This window comes from Nanorana parkeri, unplaced genomic scaffold (assembly GCF_000935625.1).
Source record: "Nanorana parkeri isolate BGI_ZX_2015 unplaced genomic scaffold, ASM93562v1 scaffold579, whole genome shotgun sequence".
Classification (NCBI taxonomy): domain Eukaryota; kingdom Metazoa; phylum Chordata; class Amphibia; order Anura; family Dicroglossidae; genus Nanorana; species Nanorana parkeri.
In genome coordinates, this window is record NW_017306847.1 from 907820 (window position 1) to 929756 (window position 21937).

The window sequence follows — 21937 nt, forward strand, 5'->3', positions numbered from 1 at the left end:
AATTTTTCCAAATCAGCTATTTTGTCCTAGCTTATTCACTTCTCCTGCCATCTCCAAACTCTTCACCCTTTTGTGAATAACCCTTGAAGTGTAACTTTGTAACTTTGTGCTGCTAACAACCAATTGGGGAAGCATGGGGTCCTTGGTCAATGCTAAGTTTGCTCCTTTACAAAACCACTATTGCACGAAAACACGGTTTCTTTCTTCTTAATTGTACTAACAAATATATCGTCAATGAAAGCAACATAGATGTCAGCGCTCATAGATTTATTATAAACTAGTACTTTATTTCACTGTGGATGCTGTTAATGAAGCGAATATGTTCACAGACATCGGGTCATAATTTGCATTCAATTTGCTCTAAGAGTTAAGCTAAGCCCCTACCTTTTCTGGCAATCACAATTGCTTCTCCAAACCGAAAAATGCACTTTTGTAGTGTCAATAAGAAGGTTGGGGTGGGATGCTGAAGGTCCTATTGTTGGATGCAGACACTGCATCCTCTATTTTCCACTACTACTACTTATGGCTGCTTGCATAAGTTTAACAACTCCACAAGGTAATTTACAAGTGGTAGCAGCAATCCATCCCACAGCACTTCACTCCTGGGTAGCAATTTATTGCCTTAACCCAGCCCCACACAATCCCTGCAATAGTGTATTGCTACCACCCACCCCTCTACATCTGTACCCCAATGTACTATATATTCCACTGCCAAAGGTGATTGTGTTGTTCAGAAAAGTTTTGGGCAAATGGACTTAAAGATCTCTGGGGTGCTGGGTCTCACGCGCTCTAGAATGCTGCTGTATAAACTGAAGGTAGATGTTTGATGGTGCTGCAAGCAGCATTTTGAGATGGCTAGTGAGGGTCCGCCAAAGGATTCTTTGGTCCCCCGCTGGGCTAGTCTCACCCTAGACACACTTGGTTACAGGATGATATAAATAACAGTGCTGCGGGTCACTCGTTATTTGCAAACATCCTCCTCCAGCAAAGCAACCCAAAGTCATCACATACTCAAACTTTCATGACTCTTTTCATGATTACCTCTCTCAGACCATGGACATGCACTGAAAAGAGACAGTGATACAAAAGAGGAAAGAGAATTAGGAAACTAAAAGAAAAAGATGATTTTTACACAAAAAAAGAAGTAAGAAAAAAAAAGAAAATTATATCTTTTAGAAGATAATAACTTGTTATAACCATGCCTAATTACTTTAATACCTCTCATTGCAGAAGAGGAACATACAGCACCCAGTAAGTTTTGCTAATTCTAAAAAATATTCATGTGCACACTATAACTAAAAAATTGTTTTGTTTGTAAAAAAAAAAAAAAAAAAGCTTAATTTTAGCATGCTTTTTTTAGACATTAATTGTGTCTTTGTCATTGCATTTCTTGCTTTCTTTCTTCCTTCCATAGATAGCTAAAATTATATTTAAATCTTAAATTTTCCTGTAAAAATCATTGAAAACAAAAGAGGTCTTCGATAATAATAGTACATAATATTTTACCCATGCCTAATTATTAATTTAATTATTTTAATACTGTTTGTTACAGGATATTCATATCCAGTTTCAGCACCTCGTAAGTGTTAACTGACTTCAAATTATCCCTGTTTATTCTATAGCTTTAAGAATTAAAATTTGTTTTGTATGTTTGAGCATGTAAAACAGGTTGTCTTTGGATTAAAGTTCCCTATATACTTCGATTCCCTATGAAGTAAAACAAAGAGCTATACAATATCATCACCTTGCAAATAATCTGGAATTTTTTGTTTCACACAATTATTATTTTACCAACAAAAACAAGACACATCTATGGGTTCAAACTATGCACCAAGCTATGCCAATTTGGCCATAGGACATAGTAAGGATAGCTATAGCTGGAACAATAACCTCTATGCCTCACATATAAGTTTTTGTTGGTCGCTATATTGATGATATAGTTATTATATGTGATGGGTCCATTAATACCATTCCCTTCTTTGTCCACTACCATCACTACCATAACAATAGAGGTAAGTATTCAATTTAGTCTTTTTCAGGGACACTTTTTTCAGCAACTTTTTTTAAGGCATTATGCAAACACCTGTACTGTAAAATGTATTTTGGTAATCAACATTAGCATACCCATAGGCATTAGCTTCCTGTTGCCCAATCAGCAGCCCTTTGACAACAATTGTCTGGGCCTCAGCACAGTATTCTGTGTTCTTCTTACCCTCATGCTTACTCAAGCCAGTGAAGAAAAAAACATGCTTTAGACTGGATTCCAGAATTCAAATGGTTTGTTTTTTTCTTTCACACTATCTTAGTTTTTCTGTGCTTTCTATCCCTTTTCGATTTGTTTTTTTTCCATGGATATTGTATGTAAATATATACTGTATATGTATGTGTGTGTGTGTATATATTGTGCTTAATTCACTAAAGACTATGGACACTTTATATTTTGATAGTTTATCCAATTAGATTGTTTGTATTTTTTGGATGCACACCGCTTTTTCGATTGTATTGTCTTACATGTTGAATACTTTGTTTATAGATGAGACACACTGAGATATACATTATTTTTATCTTTATATATAATTTTTTCTTTATGTATTTCACTTTATAGCTTGGCACATTTGAGATAAAGAGTTATTGCAGTTTATTCATTAGAGTTATGCTTTGGAGCTAATATCTTGTTTATATTGGCGCAAGAAAATTGGTAAACTAAGTATAGTGATGCCTCTAACAGTGAACAAGTGTGTGTGTGATTCCTGTCATGGCCCTTGGACTGACTCTAGTGTGGAAGCTGATGGACAAAGCCACTGAAGAGATGGTTGGTGAGGTCTCAGACTTGCCATCACTGTAAAACACGCACCATAGGCCCTAGCATGGGAACCGGCTTAACCTTCTTCCAGGGCTTAACTTCCTGCAAACTGGGACACCACCACACCTACCATTACCACCAACTTATTTGATAAAATTCCACAATCTAGGCATCAAGTAAACCCTCCCACAACCTTGCCCTGGCCCCAAAGGGGCAGTTTGTCACAAACTAGTCCCCTCTTTTTGAACATGTGGGTTCCAACATCAGCTACCAAACATTGGGCTCTAGAGAGGGCATCTGCATTTTTCTGAAGAAGACCCGCTTGATGCTTACCCTTGAAAAAGAAGTATTGGAGAACCAGGAACCAGAAGGTGACTTTCAGATTTTATTCTTTATCCTGGGCCATTGTCTGTGATTAGTCTAAAGCTATGTCCCAGTAGATAGTAGTGCAAAGTCTCCAGTGTCCACTTTATAGCCAAAGGATCTCATCCATCATTCACTAAAACGTAGCAGGAGCCCCCTGTAGGTCAAAAAGCATTCTAACATAGTGGAAGGAACCCTTGCCTCCACCATTAGCAGAACCTGCCAACATCCCCTAATAAGGTCAGCCTCTCAATGAGTCTGTTAATTCTTGGCACAGGATACGCATTACAATTTGATGCCACATTTAATTTTCTGAAGTTATTGCAGAACCAATAGACTTGGGAATCAGGACTATTGGGCTACGCTATTCAATTTTTGCTTCTTCAATTACCGCAAAGCCTAGCATTAACATTATCTGATGTTCCTTGGCTACTGCCTATCTGTGGGCCTTTGATAGGGCTAAGGCTGCACCCAAACCTTGGAGGCAGTGATAATGTTGTGTTTAATTAGATCTGTGCAGCCTGTCAACTCTCTTATTTTGGTGCAGAAACTTTCTTAGCTTAGCAATAAGAACCTGCCATATACCTTCCTCTTTGTTCAGGGGGCTACCTCCAACAGCTAAGAGAATTTCTCTTTCCAGGCTTTAATAGAAAAGTAAAGCCAAACTTTTTTTTTTTTGGGGGGGGGGGGGGGGGTCACAGGAGTGCATTTACTAATGTACTCCTGTGACCCAAAATCAGCAATCAGCATATAGCTTGCCCCTATCTGCAGACAGTGCAGGGCCGCACTGCAGCCGGGATGAATCCAGACAATATTGTCAGCATCCACTTGGCTGTCTGACAGCTTGCTCTGCCTCTCTGGCAGCTGTGCCTGGCCCCTACCCTCTCTGTCCCTCCAGTGAGCACTGGAGGAACTGAGAAAGGAATCCCTATGGGAGCAGTGACTGGCAGTCACTGCTCTCTGCAGGAAGAAGTGTCCCACACCAGCTATAAGTATTGGAAAGAGTATATTTTACTCTCCCAATACTTCTCCTTTAACCATTTGGCCAGGAACTTACGTTTCACTGTAGGGACTAGAACCAGTACCTTATCCCCTCAGTGGAACTTTCGAACCTGTACAAACTTATTGTTCCAGACCAGAGGCATAACTGAGGAAAATTCTATCTTGTATGGCTAAGATATGCTCTACCACACACTTTTAGAACGTAGTGCCATTCTCCAGTTTTTTTTGCATCTAACAACCCTTGGGGGTGATGCCCATACAATAGGCCAAAAACACTCTAGAAATTCCTCTAATTGCAAATAGATATGGCAGTAAGCAATCCCAATCTCTCCTATCTTTGTCCACCCCCTTTTTTAGAATATTTGAGAGTTCCAAAATTTTGAGAGTTTTGAAATTCCATTCAGTGCATGATTCCACCAAGAAAAGTCCTCCCCCCTACTTTCCCTGTCCATGGCATTTGACGTTGAGGAGCACAACTAAGAGGTTGTAGAAACGCCTGCCACCTCGCATCCTCTACTGACCCTTACTGGTAGTGGCAAAGAGGTCTCAGCATCAATCATCCTTGAGGATAAGGAAATGGTCTTGGCCATTATTAAGTCTGCAAGCAAAACCCTTGCATTTGAGGCCTAGTACCTTGGAAGAGCCCCTGGTAACTTTTGGTACTCATAAACCTCATTGTTCTACCAAGGTCCACACAGAGATAGGATTAGGCTACAAGATGGAGTTCGTTTCTCCTCCTCCAGACCGTTTTTTCGCATCCAACCTCCATCTGTCTCTTTAGCAGCTTTAAGATCTACAGTGGGCAACTGCTGTGCTGCTACTGCAGGGGGAGTTTCAATGGGTTGTATTTCTTCTATGACTTGCTATGACACCAGTGGAAGTAAAAAACCACCATTTGAGAACATTTACAAAATTCTCTTTTTGGCCCTATCTCAGAAGGGGGCTTTTTTGTTGACCATCTCCTCAAGGCGTAGGGTTTCAGGGTTTGTCCTGCAGGTCCCCCTTTCTGGTGTTACATAAGAGATAAGGTAGTGCATTATCCTAGACCCTGTTTTTTTTTTTCAAAAGCTGTGTTGGCATTTCATTTGAACAAAGATAATGTTTTGCCTTCTCTCTGCTTATTGTACAGAGCAGGCTTTAAATTGCCTGCATGTATTTGGGGCAATCAAGATGCACCTGAAAACCATGGTGTCTTTTTGTAGGAATGATTCATTTTCATATTTACAAATGGGTCCAGTTGCCTCTTCAGTGACATTTTCTAGGTGGATTAGACAGTTCACTGTGCACACTTTTTCTCTTTAAGGTTTGCAGCCCCTGATTTCTGTTACTACACATTCTACTAAACCAGTGAGTGCATCCTAGACCTTCCGTCATCGGCGCTCTGTTTCTACAGTTTGCAAAGCAGCCACTTGATCTTCTGTTCATTCCTTTTACCAAATTTTAAAAGATTAACAAGTGTGATATTTTTTGGCCTTTGACCTTGTCACGCCGGGTGCCCCGGTACTTCTTGCCAATCCATATTGTAGACATTGCTTTTGATGTCCTAGTGGTCAAGACCTACTGACCTTCACTGTGTCCTTCAATGAACAGAAGACAAAACTTGATTTTTGTACTCCATGTAAAATCATTTTCCACGCATTCATTGAAGGACACAGCACCTTTCCTTCAGCTGTGTTGGCTGTTTCCTGTTGAATGTTAGTTGGGGTCCTTACTGCTTGCTGCTAACTGTGTTAGCAAATTGGAAAGGGTAGGTGGGGGTGTTGGTGGCTACCAGCAGGGGCCACCCCTATGGATGGATTTTGTATTTCTAATTTTCTATGTATTTCTAATTTTCTATTAATCCAGTGGTCAAGATCTACAGATCATTGCTGTGTCCTTCCATAAATGTAGAGAAACTGATTTTATGCTATGTACAAAAATCCAATTTTTCCCTTTGTTCAGATCGGTCAAGGGTGCAGGCAAAATACATAATGAACTGTTTATAGTATCCTATAATGCCCAGAAAAGTTATAATCTGCCTCCTGCTCATGGGAATAAGAACCCTCATCAATAACTCTGCCCTGGACGCAAAAAGGCTGTTTGTTACAATGATCCATAAAATATATAAAGCTGAACTGAACAGATATAATATGCAAAAATGAATGCAGTTCTGCAATCAATCTACTATAAGTACCTGAATTTGACTTCGTATAAGCAAGCTTTCAGAGGAATAGTAAGCAGCAAAAGGAGCCAATTGGGTACGTTGTAGTGCTAACCGATAGGAGCAAATATTATAGTGACAGAGAGATGAGCTCACCAGTTCAGCACTTCTTCTTCTACTGCCCAGTCACATAATAGGGCAGGGAAGGAGGCCTGTTAAAGGAGAACTATGGGGTTAGGGCTTTTCCCCATAGTTCTCCTTAGGGTAACGGGAGAACACAAACTAGCGTCCTCCCGTCACCCTAAGCTCAGTATACCGCGAGCTACAGCCCCCCGCCCCCTCCCCGTCCGTTCCGCCAGTCAGCGCTGGAGGATCGGAGCGGGGAGGGGGGAATCCAGGCCCCCCCCCTGTCCCGGCTCTCTGCCGGCACAGGACACAGGTCGGCTAGAACTATGAGGTGAGTGAAAAGCATTCACCTCATAGTTCTCCTTTAAAATAAAACTACAGCAGAGAAAGATCAGGTCCCCTCACCTGCAAGACAGTAGTGTGCTGTTTGGCAGAATGGTATAACTTTCAGGACTGGATGGACAGAAACACAAACTCTTTGGCAGGTTAAGCTGCTACTTTACATGTATTTAATTTGTGTATTTACTGTAGAATTGAGCTTTAAATCAAAATTGCAGGTTTAGAATGCTCAAATTATTTGCTCATTGAAAAAATATGGCTTTTTATCTTACTTATACTGGGTTTTTTTTTCAGGTTATCATGCTCCTGCTGTCTCAACTCCATCTAACTGGGGTAATGTGTTGCTTGTTTCTGTAGTGCAATTCCAGGATTAATTACCTATTAGCTCCAGGTCTCCGTGTAATGATCAGGAGCTTGTGGCATAGCCAATCACAGTGGTCATTAGTAAGAAATACCTCCTCCTTATCGCTTTGTCCTCTGTGAGGAGAAAAAGATATATTGAGGTGAGTTTACTAAGACTGGACAGAACTTGTAGCAGCTGTGTATTGTAACCAATCAGCATTTCGCTTTCATTTTGAATGCGTAACTGAACAAGCTGAAGATAGAAGCTGATTGGTTGCTATGCATTACTGCTCCAAATTCTATCTGCTTCAGTTTTAGTAAATTCCTCCCAAAGTATCTTTGCAAAAGTTGTGTAAAAGAGAAGCCTGTAAAAAATAAAATGTCTGTTAAAAATAAAGATAAAACATTTAAATTAGCACTCAATCAAGGTTAGTGTCAGTGTTAGTGTAAGCGTCCGTGTTAGCGCTAGGGTTGATGTCAGTACCAGTGTTAGTGTCAGTGTGTTTTAAGTGGGATACAAAAGAAAAAAGCAAACTCTGCACTATTGTTTCTGGGCTCTACTAGGGGTAGAAACAACAAATAATGCACACATATATAACATCACCATGCATGTCAAGCATAGGAGAATTTATTTTGGATTGCTTTTTGGTGGTGGGTCATAGTAATGGCAAGGAATATACAGCTAAATTTAAAGTGACGCTAAACTCAGAAGTTAAAACGTAAAAATGCATTTAAGTACCTTAACTATTAACAAAAATATAATTTCTTTGTGTATCACTCGGCTGTAGATCCTCAAATCATCTATGAATTGGTGTTGACAAATGCTTCCGATACGTATCCTGATACCAGAACCTCTGGTATCTGGAAGTCGGGTGGCGTGTCATTACATCCCGCCCTGCTTCCTCCTTGGCTGGGAAGTCACCTCCATGCTGCCTTGTCACCAAGTGACGAGGCAGCATGGAGTCGGCTTCCCGGCCAATCATGAAGCCGGACGGCGTGTAATGACTTGCCACCCAACTTCCTGATTGGTCGGAAAGCTGGACAATCAAAATGCCGGGTGGCGAGTCATTACCCGCCCCCTGGGCTTCCTGATTGGCCAGAAAGCCGACTCTATGCTTCCTAATCACTTGGTGATCAGTGAGCATGGAGCCGGCTTCCCGGCCAATCAGGAAGCCAGGTGGAGTGTAATGACTCGGCGTACGGCTTCCTGATTGGTTGGGAAGCTGGCCAATCAGGAAGCCAGGCGGCGAGTCATTACCCGCCCCCTAGGTCCCTGATTGGCCAAAAATCCGGCTCACCTGGTGACGAGGTAGCATGTAGCTGGCTTCCCAACTAATCAGGAAGCCAGGCGGCGAGCCATTACATGCCGCTTGGCTTCCTTAATGGGACTTCCGTTATCAGTATTGGCGAGTACCGACAGAAAAAATATCAGTACTCCATACCGAAAAAACGGTATCGGTGCATCCTTAATCTGTACAGACATCTAGAATAACCAGAAAGCCAGAGGCTACTAGAGCAGGTAGAGTACAATTTTGGCAACTCCCTTTTACAAATAGAGTACTACTGCTGTGTTTGCAAGGAAGAGAAATGAGAAGCTTTTTAAAAAATATTACGGTACATTTCAAAATTTCTTCAGTAGTGCCTAATGTTATAACACTTTTCAGAAGTGGAAATGTACTTATTTGGGGTCTGTGCTCTCCTCCAAAGATGCAAGTTCTGTGCTACCTTTAGCCTCTCCGTCGCTTCCACTACCATCTTCTCCTTGTTTCCTTCTGGCTCATTCTTACAAGAGTGTTCTCCATTTGTCAGCCATGGATGACATAACTCCCACACATGAGCACAGAAATGACAGCTCGGCTTAGCTGTCTTCCTGAAAAATTCCCAAACCTCAAAGCAAATCAAAGTTCAAATGTCTCCTCTTGTCCAAGTATCCAGCAGAGTAATTCCAAAAAAGCAGGGTTCCTTAAAAAAAGCCCTAAAAAAAGCTCAAAAAATCTGCCCCAAAAAGAATCCAATTCATTTCTATGGCCCTGTTCCCATCTGAGTGTTTTGTCGCAATAAGCAAAACGCCTGTCTCTTGGAAAAGTACAGCAGATTTTTTATGGCATATTACAGCTCGTTTTGGCCCCATAGGCTGAATAGAAAACACTTGAAAACGCCCGTTTGCTGTGTTTTTATGTGCATTTTATGTGCTTTTTCTCATTAACATCAATGAGATACAATCTGCTCACAAAAACAAGCTTTTTGCCGTATGAGCAAAAAACATGCATCAGAAATGGACGTTAAAACGCGCAAAAACGCTGCCGCCTAGGTGTTTACCAGGCCTTACAGCAGACTTAGGATCCTCTTCATAAAAGCTGGTGGGAAATTTCGGCTAAATTGATTTTACATACCATTTCTTTTGTTTTACAGTTGACTCAGATCCTCATTTTGTTATAAATGTGACACAAAAGAATGACGCTTTGTGCTTTAATATACAAGAGGAACCTGGCGTGGTATTGAATCTTATTGAAGACAAACGCCTAGGTACGTATTGGTATCTTCACATACTAGACCATAAGTAGACAAAATGAGATCCAGTATTTAAAATAGGATCCAGTAATCTGGGATCCCTATATTCATACAAACATTCCCTATGTACATCTCAAAGCTCCACAGCAATAATATCATAAAATTCTGACTTCCAAATTAAGAACCACGAGCCTTTGAAAAGGAAAAAGACAACACCTTACAAAGCAATATTGTCATCGTTGACCATGTGACAATTTGTAATGAATTAAGAGCTGATTCCAGACAATTTTTTTCATTTTGGATACATTTGGAAGAATTAAAATTTCTTTAAGAGTTTTATTTTTATATTATTTTGTATTTCCACTCACTTCCTGTTCCTAAGATACTTTTTCAAGTAATGGGGTTGAGGGCTTTACATGGATTGGAAGGAACAGAAAGGAACTATAAGAAATTGTAACCCTTCCCTACCTGTGAACAATTTTGTAACCTTTCTACACCATAAGATATTTCTTAAGTGTGCCAGAATCATGTATGTATTAAGCTCCACAACTTCATGTGAATTCCTTGCCATGGGTGTGTGGAAACTATGCAGACAGCTGCAAATCCACATTACTGGTATAAACTGTTATTCCAATCTGCTGGAGGGAGCAACAACATGCCATACATGACCAAGAAAAACTTTTAGCATTTTACACTACTTTGTATACTATAGCAATTGTATGTAACAGAATAGCCTGGTGTCCTAAGGCAAATCAAACATCCAATGCGTTTTAATTTTCTGCACATTAAGGGTCATGTGACACTAGTAGAATCACAATGGGGTGTATTTATAGACGATTCACAGAGCCATTTGGCCTGCAAAACCCAATGAATGTGCATTCTGTGCAAATGGAGGCAAAAAGTCGAATCTAATGTCACAAAAAAAATGATGGCTACTAGATGGAGGTAAGGAGCATAGAAAAGAAGTATTGTATGTCATATGCTCCTTAACTCCATCTAGTGGCCATAATGTGGTATTTTCATGATGTTGCATTCGACTTGGAAAGAACATATACTGAATAACAGTAGTTTTTCCTTGAACAGAACAAATATTTACATGTTTTACAGAATGAATGGCTCTCAAGTTGTTTATAAAAACACTCCTATGACTCAATTCACCTTCTCTTATGGCATTACTCCCTTTGTACCTGAACTAGCTAGTTTTTAATTCATCTATGCTACTTCAATAGTGTTAGAGATTCTGAAGTGTTTTTGGAGCGCCGTCCATTAGGGAAGATGGCATATGCATTTTGGTAATCCAGCCATTGTCTAACCACAGAACCATGAACATGATATGGCTCTTATGGAGCCTGTAGACATAAATCAGATGGCATAACTGACAAATTAACACAGTTTAAAAAGATAGGTCTGAAAAACATACGAACTAGTATTGCGGTGGGTTGCCCACCACTCTGCTTATCTTGGTCACAACTAGGTTTAACAACTGACTTGTGGCTATGGCTACCTTTTATTATTACAAATGAATTAAAGTTTGACATTTGCCTGACGAAGTAATACATGTCTGCTCTGCCACTAACAATGCCTTCTGCTGCCTTTCTATAGGAATTGCAGTGAATGGGGAACTTACTGGAAAACGGAAAACAGACAACAGTGTGTTATCACATGAGACATATTTTGGAAGACTGGGCATTGTAAACGAAGGGATTAAGCTGAGAATTGAGGTGACCACTGAAACAATCACTATCATGAATGGCAAAATCACCAAAATGTTTACATGGGAGAAGAAAGCATCTGTCAACAAACACGGGTACACAACTGAATTTTAAAATTAGCTGTTCCATAAATGAATAAGTCCATTTAAAATTGTAAAGGTTCTGCACAACTTGGTTTGTTTAAACAAATATCTCTATGGGCCTACTGATCTTGCTTTGTAACCATTTTTGATACTGTAGCTCCTCAAAAATTAGTTAGCAATGTGTATCTATTCCATTTGTATCCTTCTTATGTCTGTACTTATGATTATGGTTTAGGGCCTTGGTTCTCAACTGGTGGGTCGTGACCCAAAAGTGGGTCGCGACCTCATGTTCAGTGGGTCACCGCATGCCTTCCTCTTTTCTAGGGGAGAGGCTCCTCAGCCTCCCCCTGGTGCAGCACTGTCTGTTCTCACACCAAGCAGCCATTCAAAATATGCTGCCCGGTGCGGAGTGTCAGTTTAAGGTGGGCTGGGGGTATGGCTGCGAGGGAGCTCCATTCATACGTACATTGCTTACATCTCCCTCACGTGTCCTGTAATTTTTGGATTGTGTGTCTGGTTGTGTATGTATGGCAGTGTTTTTGAGGGCCCGTTCACACTGGTACAGTGCGCTAATCGCACAGTCCCGTACGATTAACTCACCATGCAATCGCACCTACAGCGCATTCTGGCGCTGGAGGTGCGTTGCATTGCTATTCATTTGACTGGCACCCCAAAACGCACCTCCCACCCACAGTTTGATCGCCCACACCGGAACGCATGGTACCAGTGCAGTGCGACTTGGGTCACGACTTAATGACCAAGGACAAATGTGGGTCCTGAGGTTACACAGGTTGAGAACTACTGGTTTAGGGGTTATTTAGGGGTTTTTCCTATTCTTATGGTTTAGCGGTATATCTGACAGGCGGCTATTGCTTGGTTGGACCCAGGTTACACATAGCCACCATTTCATTACTGTACTACAACACACATATAATATTCTTTATTTAGTTTAAAGTGAACTTGTGCCCAGATCACACACGCTAAAATATTTACATATTTTAACCTCTTGCCGTCCGCCCGTAGTAAAAAAACGGACGGACGGCACTGCTGCATCTGCGGGTTGCCGTCTCCAGACGGCAATTTTTTTCTGCTCGCGCGCGCCCCCTAGCGGGTACGCACGGACAGAAAAGACCCGATCAATGCACGTAAAAGCACTTTAAAACAAGCCCTCATTCACCACTATATCTATAGGCTTTGTGGAGAATTTAAAGGTGCTTATATTTTGTCTATATTTATAGTCTGCAGGAGCCAGAGTATTGCACCCGCAATCCACTAATCACAGTTTCAATAGGTCGAGGTTCTCTAGGTCGAATTGCAGCTAGATCGCTATCTGCAAGGAGTTTACATGTTCTGCCTGTGCTTGCACGGGTTTCCTCCCACACTCCAAAGGCATGCTGGTAGGTTAATTGGCTCCTGTCTAAATTGGTTCTTGTATGAATGCATGTGAGATAGGGACCTTAGATTGTAAGCTCCTTAAGGGCAAGGACTGATGTGAATGTGTACTATATAAAGTCACATATAGATATGTCCTGTTGCACTCCTTACCGAGTCAAAGAATAGATCTGTAAATCAGGCGGGGGCTTGAAGTGACCACGGATGGCACCGTGTATATCACAAAGTCTAAAAATGTCACCAGCACACCATTTAAATGTGAAGCAAATCCATTTAATGACACATGCTTGTCATTCAAATACTGTATGGTGTACTGGTGACATTTTTGGACTTTGTGCACTATATAAAGCGCTACAAAAATTGTCTGCACTATATAAATATCTGTAATAATAATACATTACTGGCTCCAATGCAAAAACATTATTATTATTGCACTTTTTTTTTTTAAGGTGGCATTTCCCTTTAACCAGTTGACATCCGCGGTGTTAAACCCCCTTCCCACCCAGGCCATTTTTCAGTATTCAGCGCTGCGGTACTTTGACTGACATTTATTCCGTCATGCAGCGCTGTACTGAAATGAATTTTATACCCTTTTTTGGGGACACATAGAGCTTTATTTTGGTGGTATTTAATCACCACTGGGGTTTTTATTTTTTAATATATTAAGGAAAAACTACAGATTAAAAAAAAAAACCTGACGCCCTCCCGAGCCGGACCCGGGCCGCAGATGGGCTAGCAGATCCTGGGGTTAAAGGTGAGGGGTCAGGAGGGGGAGATGGGGCACACGTTTTCTTAACGGGCGGACGGCAAGAGGTTAATGCTCCATTCACACAAAGCAGTAGCATTTTTCCCGCACGATTTTTCCGCACGAAAAGCCACGTGGAACGAAACCACGCAAACAGTAACATACGCATGGATTCAGCGCATTTGCAGCTATTACTATAGCAGAAACGCGCTGAATCTTCAAATAAAATTGCGCTTCGACTATTTGCGGGACATGGGTTTTGTACCGTGTGCCCGCCGCAATAGTCTGAACAATACACATTGCAATGCATTGGTTTTTATTAGGTATGCACCGAAATTTCAGCCGCCGAAACATATTGGCCGAAAATGGCACTTTTGGCAAAATGCGGGGGAGGAGTCTGCTGTTAGAGAAGATTGAGCTCTCCTCCCCGCACTGTTCGCTCAGCCTCCTGTGAGAGCGAGCGGGTAACAATCAGTGATTGCTGAGTGTTTGTAAATAATTGAGTACATAGTAGGTTTACCTTGTCCCCAATTATGAATGAATGGGAAGTGCTCTACATCACTTCCTGTTTATTCATGATTGTGGATATAGTAAACATAATATTTCCACAGATTATGAATTAACGGGAACACTCAGTATTGAGTATTTTTTATAAGGGGCTGTAGAAAAAGAGACTGAAGACTGTGTTTTAAAGGGAAATATCAGGGGTCTGTTTAGACCCCCAATTATCCCCCAAGCCTCCAACAGTAAAGTTAAAAAAAATACAAATATTTAAAATAAATAAATACAAATATTTGTGAAAAGGTTAGAAAAAAACATTTTCGGTTTCGGCCTGACATTTTTAGTTTTTCGGTTTCGTTTTGAAAATTTCATTTCGGTGCACCTCTAGTTTTTATGTTTAGCGCGTTTCCGTATGCGCGAATATGTGCGGGAAAACCTGTGACACATTCCAGTACTTGTCTCCATACTAGGTATGCCCATAGTACTTAGATTTTTTTGGAGACATAACCATTATGCCCAATGTATGCAACTGGTTAGTAAAGCACAATGCAATGACAAATAAAAATAATTTAGAATTCCTGTTATACTGGTCTTCCTATCTCTGCTTAATTATTATATGCTACTTGTTACAGAACAAGCATGCAGAGTTCTGACTTTTCTGGTATGCAAACGATGAGAGTATTAAAGATTTAGGGCCTGCAAGGTCAACTCTTTTTTACTAAAACAATCTGCTGAAACTAATAATAACCAACAAAAGTGAGGATGATTTACTAAAGGAGTGGAGGCTGTTTACATAGCAATGCGAATTTTCAGTTTGCAAAGTGATTTGTCTCATAATTTAGTGAATGAGGCAAAGCTGTGACTGATCATCCAATTATTTGCAAGAGAACATTTAGTTTTTTTTACATTTTCCTTTCATTATGCAAAATGAACATGCTCTACTCCTTTAGTAAATCAGCTTCAGTGTGCACAATCATTTATCTGTTTAGATCCTTCATATTTTTCTCTTACACTAAATACCCCTTTAGGTTGCACCTGGTGATATACAAGAAAGAAAATGTGACGTTTACATTCGGAGAAGGGGCGACATTTGTTATAATTTTACATCAAGCCCTAAAAGATCATCCTCTAGATAAAGATTTCTTGGGGTTCTACACTCTGGATGATCATATGTTTTCTACAGAAGTTCATGGACTCTTAGGTGAGAGATTTCTGTTCATACATTTTGGAGTAGCAGATATAACATAACATATCACATAAGTGTGATATGATTATGGAACAACATAAGTGTGGAGCAAGAGCTGCCACTTTTGTCATTAAATATTTAAATTTATTGAAATCATAAAGTGGATGTAGAGCTAAAACTTTTTTTTTTTGTTTAAGATGGAACAGGAAGGGTTACAATCCCCTTCTGTATTGGTTTTAGTTTTTTTTTTCCGCTTTCTGTGTAAAATCTGGAGAATTTGCCCTAACGTCCTGTTCTAAAGACTCAACAGGAAGTTAGAGAAAATCTCCCAAATTCAGGGAAATTCCCCTCTAGGACAGCTGTCCAGAACAGGTGTCCTTATCAGATTCCTCCTCACCTCTTGTTCTGGGGACAACTCTAAAATGTTAGATGTCTCTAGACTTTCTTTCTTGGTGAGATTGGTCACCAGTACAGGTAGAGGGGTGAATCTCCCTGATGAGGACACAGACAGCAATAAAAATTAAAAAAAGTGGCAGAGGGTCTAACCCCCCCTCCCCAAAACAAGCTTATAGATTAAGCTTTATTCCAGCATGAAAAAAAGCATTTTATATACATTGGGAGAAATTGATCGAAACTGGAGCAGACAGAAACCAATCAGTTTCTCTCTTTAGTTTGTTCAATTAAGCTTTGGGAATGAAAGAGAGACGCTGATTGGTTGCCATGGGCAACTGCTCAAGATTCTGCCTGCTCCACTTTTGGTAAACTCCTTTCATTATCTGTTGTATGTAGAGGTCTAATAATGCTAACTTATTATTTTCTTTAAAGGACAATTCTTTCATGGCATTGATTATGAAATATCTGATATTCATGAAACCGAAATTCCCAACAAACTAGATGCAACAATGAAAGTTAAAACTAAGCTCCTTACAGTGACAAGGTAAAGAATGGATTTCAATATTCTCCACTGTAAAAAAAAAATAACACATCCAGTCCACGAAAATGTGATATTTGAAGTCAAACACCGATATCTTATATGTCTAGAACAAGACCTCCCTGTCGCAGGATTTTTTATTGAAGTGCCACACTCAGTTTTTTAGTCCAAATACATCTTTAGTTAATGTTGGGTTGAGGGGACAGTATAGAATAGTCAACACATTTCAGGAGCTCATACAGATAGCCCCTTCACTAAGGCTTACTAAGGATGAACATGTAGCATGATGTGACATTGCATACTCTTTTGTCCAGTGTGTGAGAATGCATAGAGATCTCTAGCAGCTGATTAGACTGACACATTTTTTATTCCACTTTTTCCCAAGATCTCCCTGACTCACGCTTTATTACAGTCCAGCTGGAAGTTTTGTGTGTTATATGTGTTTCATGTTATACTCCTTTAAGATAAAATATAAAAAGTCCAACCGGGTGGCCAGTGGTGTCACGGGGGGTGTGGGGTGGGTGCAGGGGGTGCAGCCCCCACCGGGTGACACCATCAGAGACGGTGACACCAAAATGACTGACAATCATTTTGGTGTCACCCCCTCTTAAAAGTCGAGCACTCAGTCATGGACCGAGAGAGAGGGGGACCCAGGTCAATATCCCCTCCTCTCTTTGCCGACATCCATTACCAAGGTGGCCACTGGCAGTGAAGTACATCAACGTGCATGCATGATGACATTGCACCACTGACATCGTAACACATGCATGGCGGCCGCACCGGGTGACACCCACCCTAGTGCCGCCGCTCTGGGCATGCTGAAACCTTTCATAACATCCACAGCAGGTGTGCAGACTAGGGATTCAAATGCAGAGAAGTCATCAATGGAGTTTCAGACAGATGTAAGAAACTAGCAGATGGTTTATCATTTTTTTTTTGTATATTAAATGTGTTACTTTCTTTTAACTAGAATTTCAAGCAATGCAAAACATTCAGTAAACACAATATCATTTGTTCTATCAGTGGTTATGTATGCATGTTCATTTTTTGAACTATGTTAAAATTAAGCTGTAAATGTGCCCATACACTGGCCGGTTTTTAATTGTACCAGCCGAAATTCGAACGGTGTGTGGGGCTGTCGGCTCCCTTTCAGCCGGCATTCCTCGATCAACTGATCAAAGGAGCCTGCTGGAAAATCTGTGTGCAATCAGAGCCGGCAGCCCGCTCTTATCGGGTATTCTGGCAGGTGGCGGCGGCATCTCTCAGAATATAATGCAGACAGTGGTGATACCTTGATCGACACTCTGTTAGTATTGATGGAGGAATCGCGTCAATTTTTTTTGTTCAGCCCGCAGGTTGAACGACAAAAAATTGACAGGTGTATGGCCAGCCTTAAGGTAGAAATATGGGAGCTGCCATTGCTGACTTATTTTGAATGGTCAGGCCTTGGGGCTGTCAATCTGATCCCAGCTTTAGTAACTAGCGAGTCAAGGAACAAGTATGACATCAATCTAAAGGGTATTCCCACTTTTGCAGTCAAGATAAAGAAAAAAAGCATCTACAGTATATGTTTTTTATATATTCCTATTCACACTACACCCCCTCCCCCAAATTTTTTTTAAATATTTCCTATCTTTTATATATTTTGTTGCAGCCAAAATGGCTGAATCCAAGTTTTTTTGAGCACCTTCAAAGTGAACTTTTTTTTTTTGCTTATTTGTATAAATAAAGAATATACCCTTCACCTTCTGTTCTAGTGCCACCTGAAGATATTTAGGCTTTCCCATTACTTTCTGTCTTGATGTAAAAAAAAAATAGAGAGGTTGATTCTCCCCAGAGGGATGTATACAGCAGTATAAACCTGGCAGAAGATCTAATTCTTCACTATATTCAAAGGTAGATTTTTTTTAACCTTTTGTATAGTGTGGGGAAAGGATAGAACATGTATCGGTTTTATAAATTCTTTATTTAGCAATTTCAGGATCATATGATGACATACCTGTACATCTTGGTTTTGAAGTGGTTACACCAAGTTCTTGGCTGCTGCAGCCATAAGCTCAGTGTCATTTTTTCAGTAGGCGGAGGGCTTTCCATTATTAGTGATCTAGGTGGTTGTAGAGCCACACGATCACTTGTACCTGACTGTGAAGGTACTGTCCCCCCTTGCACATACTTTCCCTGCTATTGTGCAGTGCTTTTTGCTTCAAAGCCATCAGAAACTAGCTGAGGTACCCATTACACAGGCGATCAATCAAATTTATATTCTTGTTCGTTTGTATTGTTGGGCAGGAGAGACACCAGGAGTCCAATAGACCTCTGATGTCTCCATAAAGAGTGTGCTGGGAAACCTTTTGCTGTCATAAAGAGAACCTGTCACCTCAAATGCTGCCACTTTTCGATAGAATAGAGTTTAGTAAAATAAAAACCCTGACTGTCTTCCCCACGGAAGTATGGCAGCTTGGACAGCAGCAGTGAGGAGGATGAAGATGTGGAGGAGAGGCCGGCGGAGGTGAAGAGTCCGTCCCCCCACACGCCTCCCTGAGTCTGATAAGTTCTTCCAGACTGTGAGCTACCCAGCCTTCCTCTCCACCATTAACTGGGAGAAGAAGCTCATCCGACACCCTGAGGAGGTGACCCTGGAGAATGGTAGAGGGGGGGAACTGATCAGAGACGGGGTGGGGAGGATGGAAGTGGGACAACACAAAAATGTGAAATTTACACCAGTTGGTACAATCTCCTATGTTGCTTTTTTTTAAACAAAATTAAAACAAAAAAAGAATTAACAACGCTGCTGGTCACATGGTGTTATGCTCAGTTGCAGTAAAACATAATACCTGTACGTTTTACCATTTATTACTGTGGTCATCAGAACACACACTGATGCAGTATAATTATATATATACTTTCAAAATCGCATTACACTGTAGTTCTTTTTGTGTGCTGTGGTTTCATTGCAATAGCTGACTGTGGAACCATTGCCAAGTGAATGCAGATAGAAGTTAACTTACATCATAATGTTTATTAATGTGTTTTTGTCATTTTAGGGGGGTACAGAGAGATTACAGGAAAGACCACTATAAAGGCAGTAAAGTTGCTTGTTGGTTTGTTCATTCCAATGGAGAAGGGCTGATCGATGGAACACATACAGATTATATTGTGCCCGATATCTTCAGCATTGCTGAATGATCAGGTTTTTCAACAGTTACACACAGAAACAAGGAGATGCAGAATCATTCATCATTAATATGTAACTTCTCATTTTGTGAAAAGAGTATTCCTTGGATCACAACTGACATATAAATAAATCACCAAATCTACTTATGTGCTTATGTACTTTGTGTTGTTCTGTGTCAAACGTTCTACTAGCTGAATAAAAGTTTTCAAACAGCACTCATCATTTATTGAAATGTGTCTTGCTAACAAAATTCCCAGAAAGACGTCTACTTCCCTGCTTATGCTAGGCAGATAAGTCATCACTGAGGAAAACAAACAGGTGGCTGGTTTGTTACATGTCCTACACTGCTGGCACGTTTACCCACATGCTTTCTTCTTTAGGGCTAGTTCACACCAAGCGCGTTCCCGGAGCAGAGCAGTTACAGAACGGATCTAAACTGCGTCCAATGTATTCCAATGGTATTTTGGGCTCTAGTTCACACCGCAAAGTTCAGTTCCAGAGCATGTAAAAAAAACTGCAGCAAGCCCTATTTTTCCTGCTCTGGACCGCATGAAAACGCATGCAATCACCCAGGAACACACTGAAAGTCCATTTCAGGCAAAATATATATAATTTCTTTTTTTACTAAATGGCCTGGAACGCATCAAAAGCACGGCAAAACCCACTGCACCGCGTGTGCAGAAACTCGTGCAGATCTGGTCTGCATTTGGTGTGAACAAGCCCTTAATGTAATGTAAAGCACTAGAAAAAAATACAGTGGACCTGGGAGGGGTCAAATCATATTATTACAATTTCACAGAAAGCCTTATGTTAGTGAAGAGCAACAAGCTTACAGGATCAAGTTAAATGGATTGCAGTACATTTTGGTGGCATTAGTGATCAGAGTAACTGAGGATGACTTTTTAATTGAATGGGCAATATTTTTTCATATTCATGTAGTTTTTAATACAATACTTATTAGACTTATTGGGCCTTTGTGTATTATTTTCTCTTTTAAGGTAGTATGTAAATTTTGTACAGTATATGTAAAAATGAAATAGGATGTAAAAACTGCTCTCCACTGCCAGCCTCGTTAATGAGCAATGTGAAATGTCAAACAAAAGCTGCAGTTTGTTCTCTGTTTAATTTTCGAATTTATTCATGAGACTGGCCATGCACTGTAATATTTTTTTTGTTCAACTTGCGGGCTGAGCTGAGAAAATATAACAGATTCAGGCATCAATGCTTATGAGCGTTGATCAAGAAATCACCCGCTGTCTTCATTATATTCTGAGAATGGCTGCCAGCTGAAAGGGTGCCGAGAGTGGAACCCACTGTGCGAATTTTTGCCAGTTCGTCAAGAACCACCCGAAATTCGAATAGTGTATGGCCAACTTCACTAAAGGCAACAGTTTTCCTTTGGGTGCTTTAATAAATATTGAAGTGGCTTAGTGTGTGGGTCAAGAGCAGGGGTAGCCAAACTCCGGCTCTCCAGCTGTGGTGGAACTACAAATCCCATGAGGCATTGCAAGATTCTCACAGCCACAAACATGACTCCTGGAGAGAGATGCTTCATGGGATTTGTAGTTTCACCACAGCTGGAGGGCCGGAGTTTGGCTACCCCTGGTCAAGAGCATCACACCCCTGAGATCAATTAACATGCAGCACAAACTTTCGGGATCAATTACCCAAATAGTAAATAAATGGGGGCTTTAAGTTGATGCGTGTGAACTGAATATCAAAGCCATGTTGGTCATAAAATCAAGTTACATTTATTAATTCCTAAGATAATAAAAAAAACTATAACAAAAATACATAAAAACTATGGATGTGCCGATACCATTTTTTTAAGACCGAGTACAAGTACCAATACTTTTTCTCAAGTACTCGCCGATACCAATTACCAATACTTTTTTTTGTGTGTCATGTGACAGTTTTCTAAAACACTACAGACTAATGATTTTGGCAGAGTTATGGAGCGCCAGGGCCCAGTATCGGCTGCAAACACTGCCACCATGGTAGTTGTGCCACTCATTCCAGGCTGTAGTTAGAAGGACTGCAAATCTCAGCAATACATTATACAGCAATGCAGAATAATATGAAGCTACATAATCTGTGTGGCCAGGGCTATGCAGCGTCACAGGCGGCTGTGCAGAGTCTTACTAGGGCTGTACTGTCTCACCAGGGCTACATGTGGGTTTCACCATGGCTGTGTGGTCTATCTAGGGTTGTGTGCGGGTCTCTCTAGGGCTGCGTGGTCTCACCAGGGCTGTGCAGTCATACCAGGGTTGAGTGCGGGTTTCACATGGCTGTGTGCTCTCACCAGGGCTGTGTGCTCTCACCAGGGCTGTGTGCGGTCTCATCAGGACAGTGCAGTCTCCCCAAGGCTGTGCAGGTGGATGCGGGAGGCAGGTGTCACCAGGGCTGTGCAGGCGGCAGGTCTCTCTATGGCTGTGCGGGTGGCGGTGTCACCAGGGCTGTGTGGGTGGTAGAAGTAACCAGGGCTGAGCAGGTGGTGGGTGTCACCAGGCTGGGCAGGTGTGCCCAGAGCTGTGCAGGCAGTGGGTGTCCCCATAGCTGTGTGGGCGGTGGGTGTCACCAGGGCTG

At 41.0% G+C, this 21937-nt stretch overlaps 1 protein-coding gene across 1 annotated transcript in view; it reads left to right on the top strand.

Moving 5' to 3' along the window:
* The window catches only part of LOC108791884 (inter-alpha-trypsin inhibitor heavy chain H3-like), an 84662-nt gene extending 65152 nt beyond the window's left edge, over nucleotides 1-19510 (top strand). The window contains exons 16-21 of the mRNA XM_018562487.1: nucleotides 6615-6662; nucleotides 9528-9641; nucleotides 11229-11433; nucleotides 15088-15260; nucleotides 16071-16182; nucleotides 19221-19510. Of these exons, the coding sequence (XP_018417989.1) occupies nucleotides 6615-6662; nucleotides 9528-9641; nucleotides 11229-11433; nucleotides 15088-15260; nucleotides 16071-16182; nucleotides 19221-19362 (794 nt within the window). The 3' untranslated portion in view covers nucleotides 19363-19510. The remainder of the gene's footprint in view (nucleotides 1-6614; nucleotides 6663-9527; nucleotides 9642-11228; nucleotides 11434-15087; nucleotides 15261-16070; nucleotides 16183-19220) is intronic.
* The last annotated feature ends 2427 nt before the right edge of the window (nucleotides 19511-21937 follow it).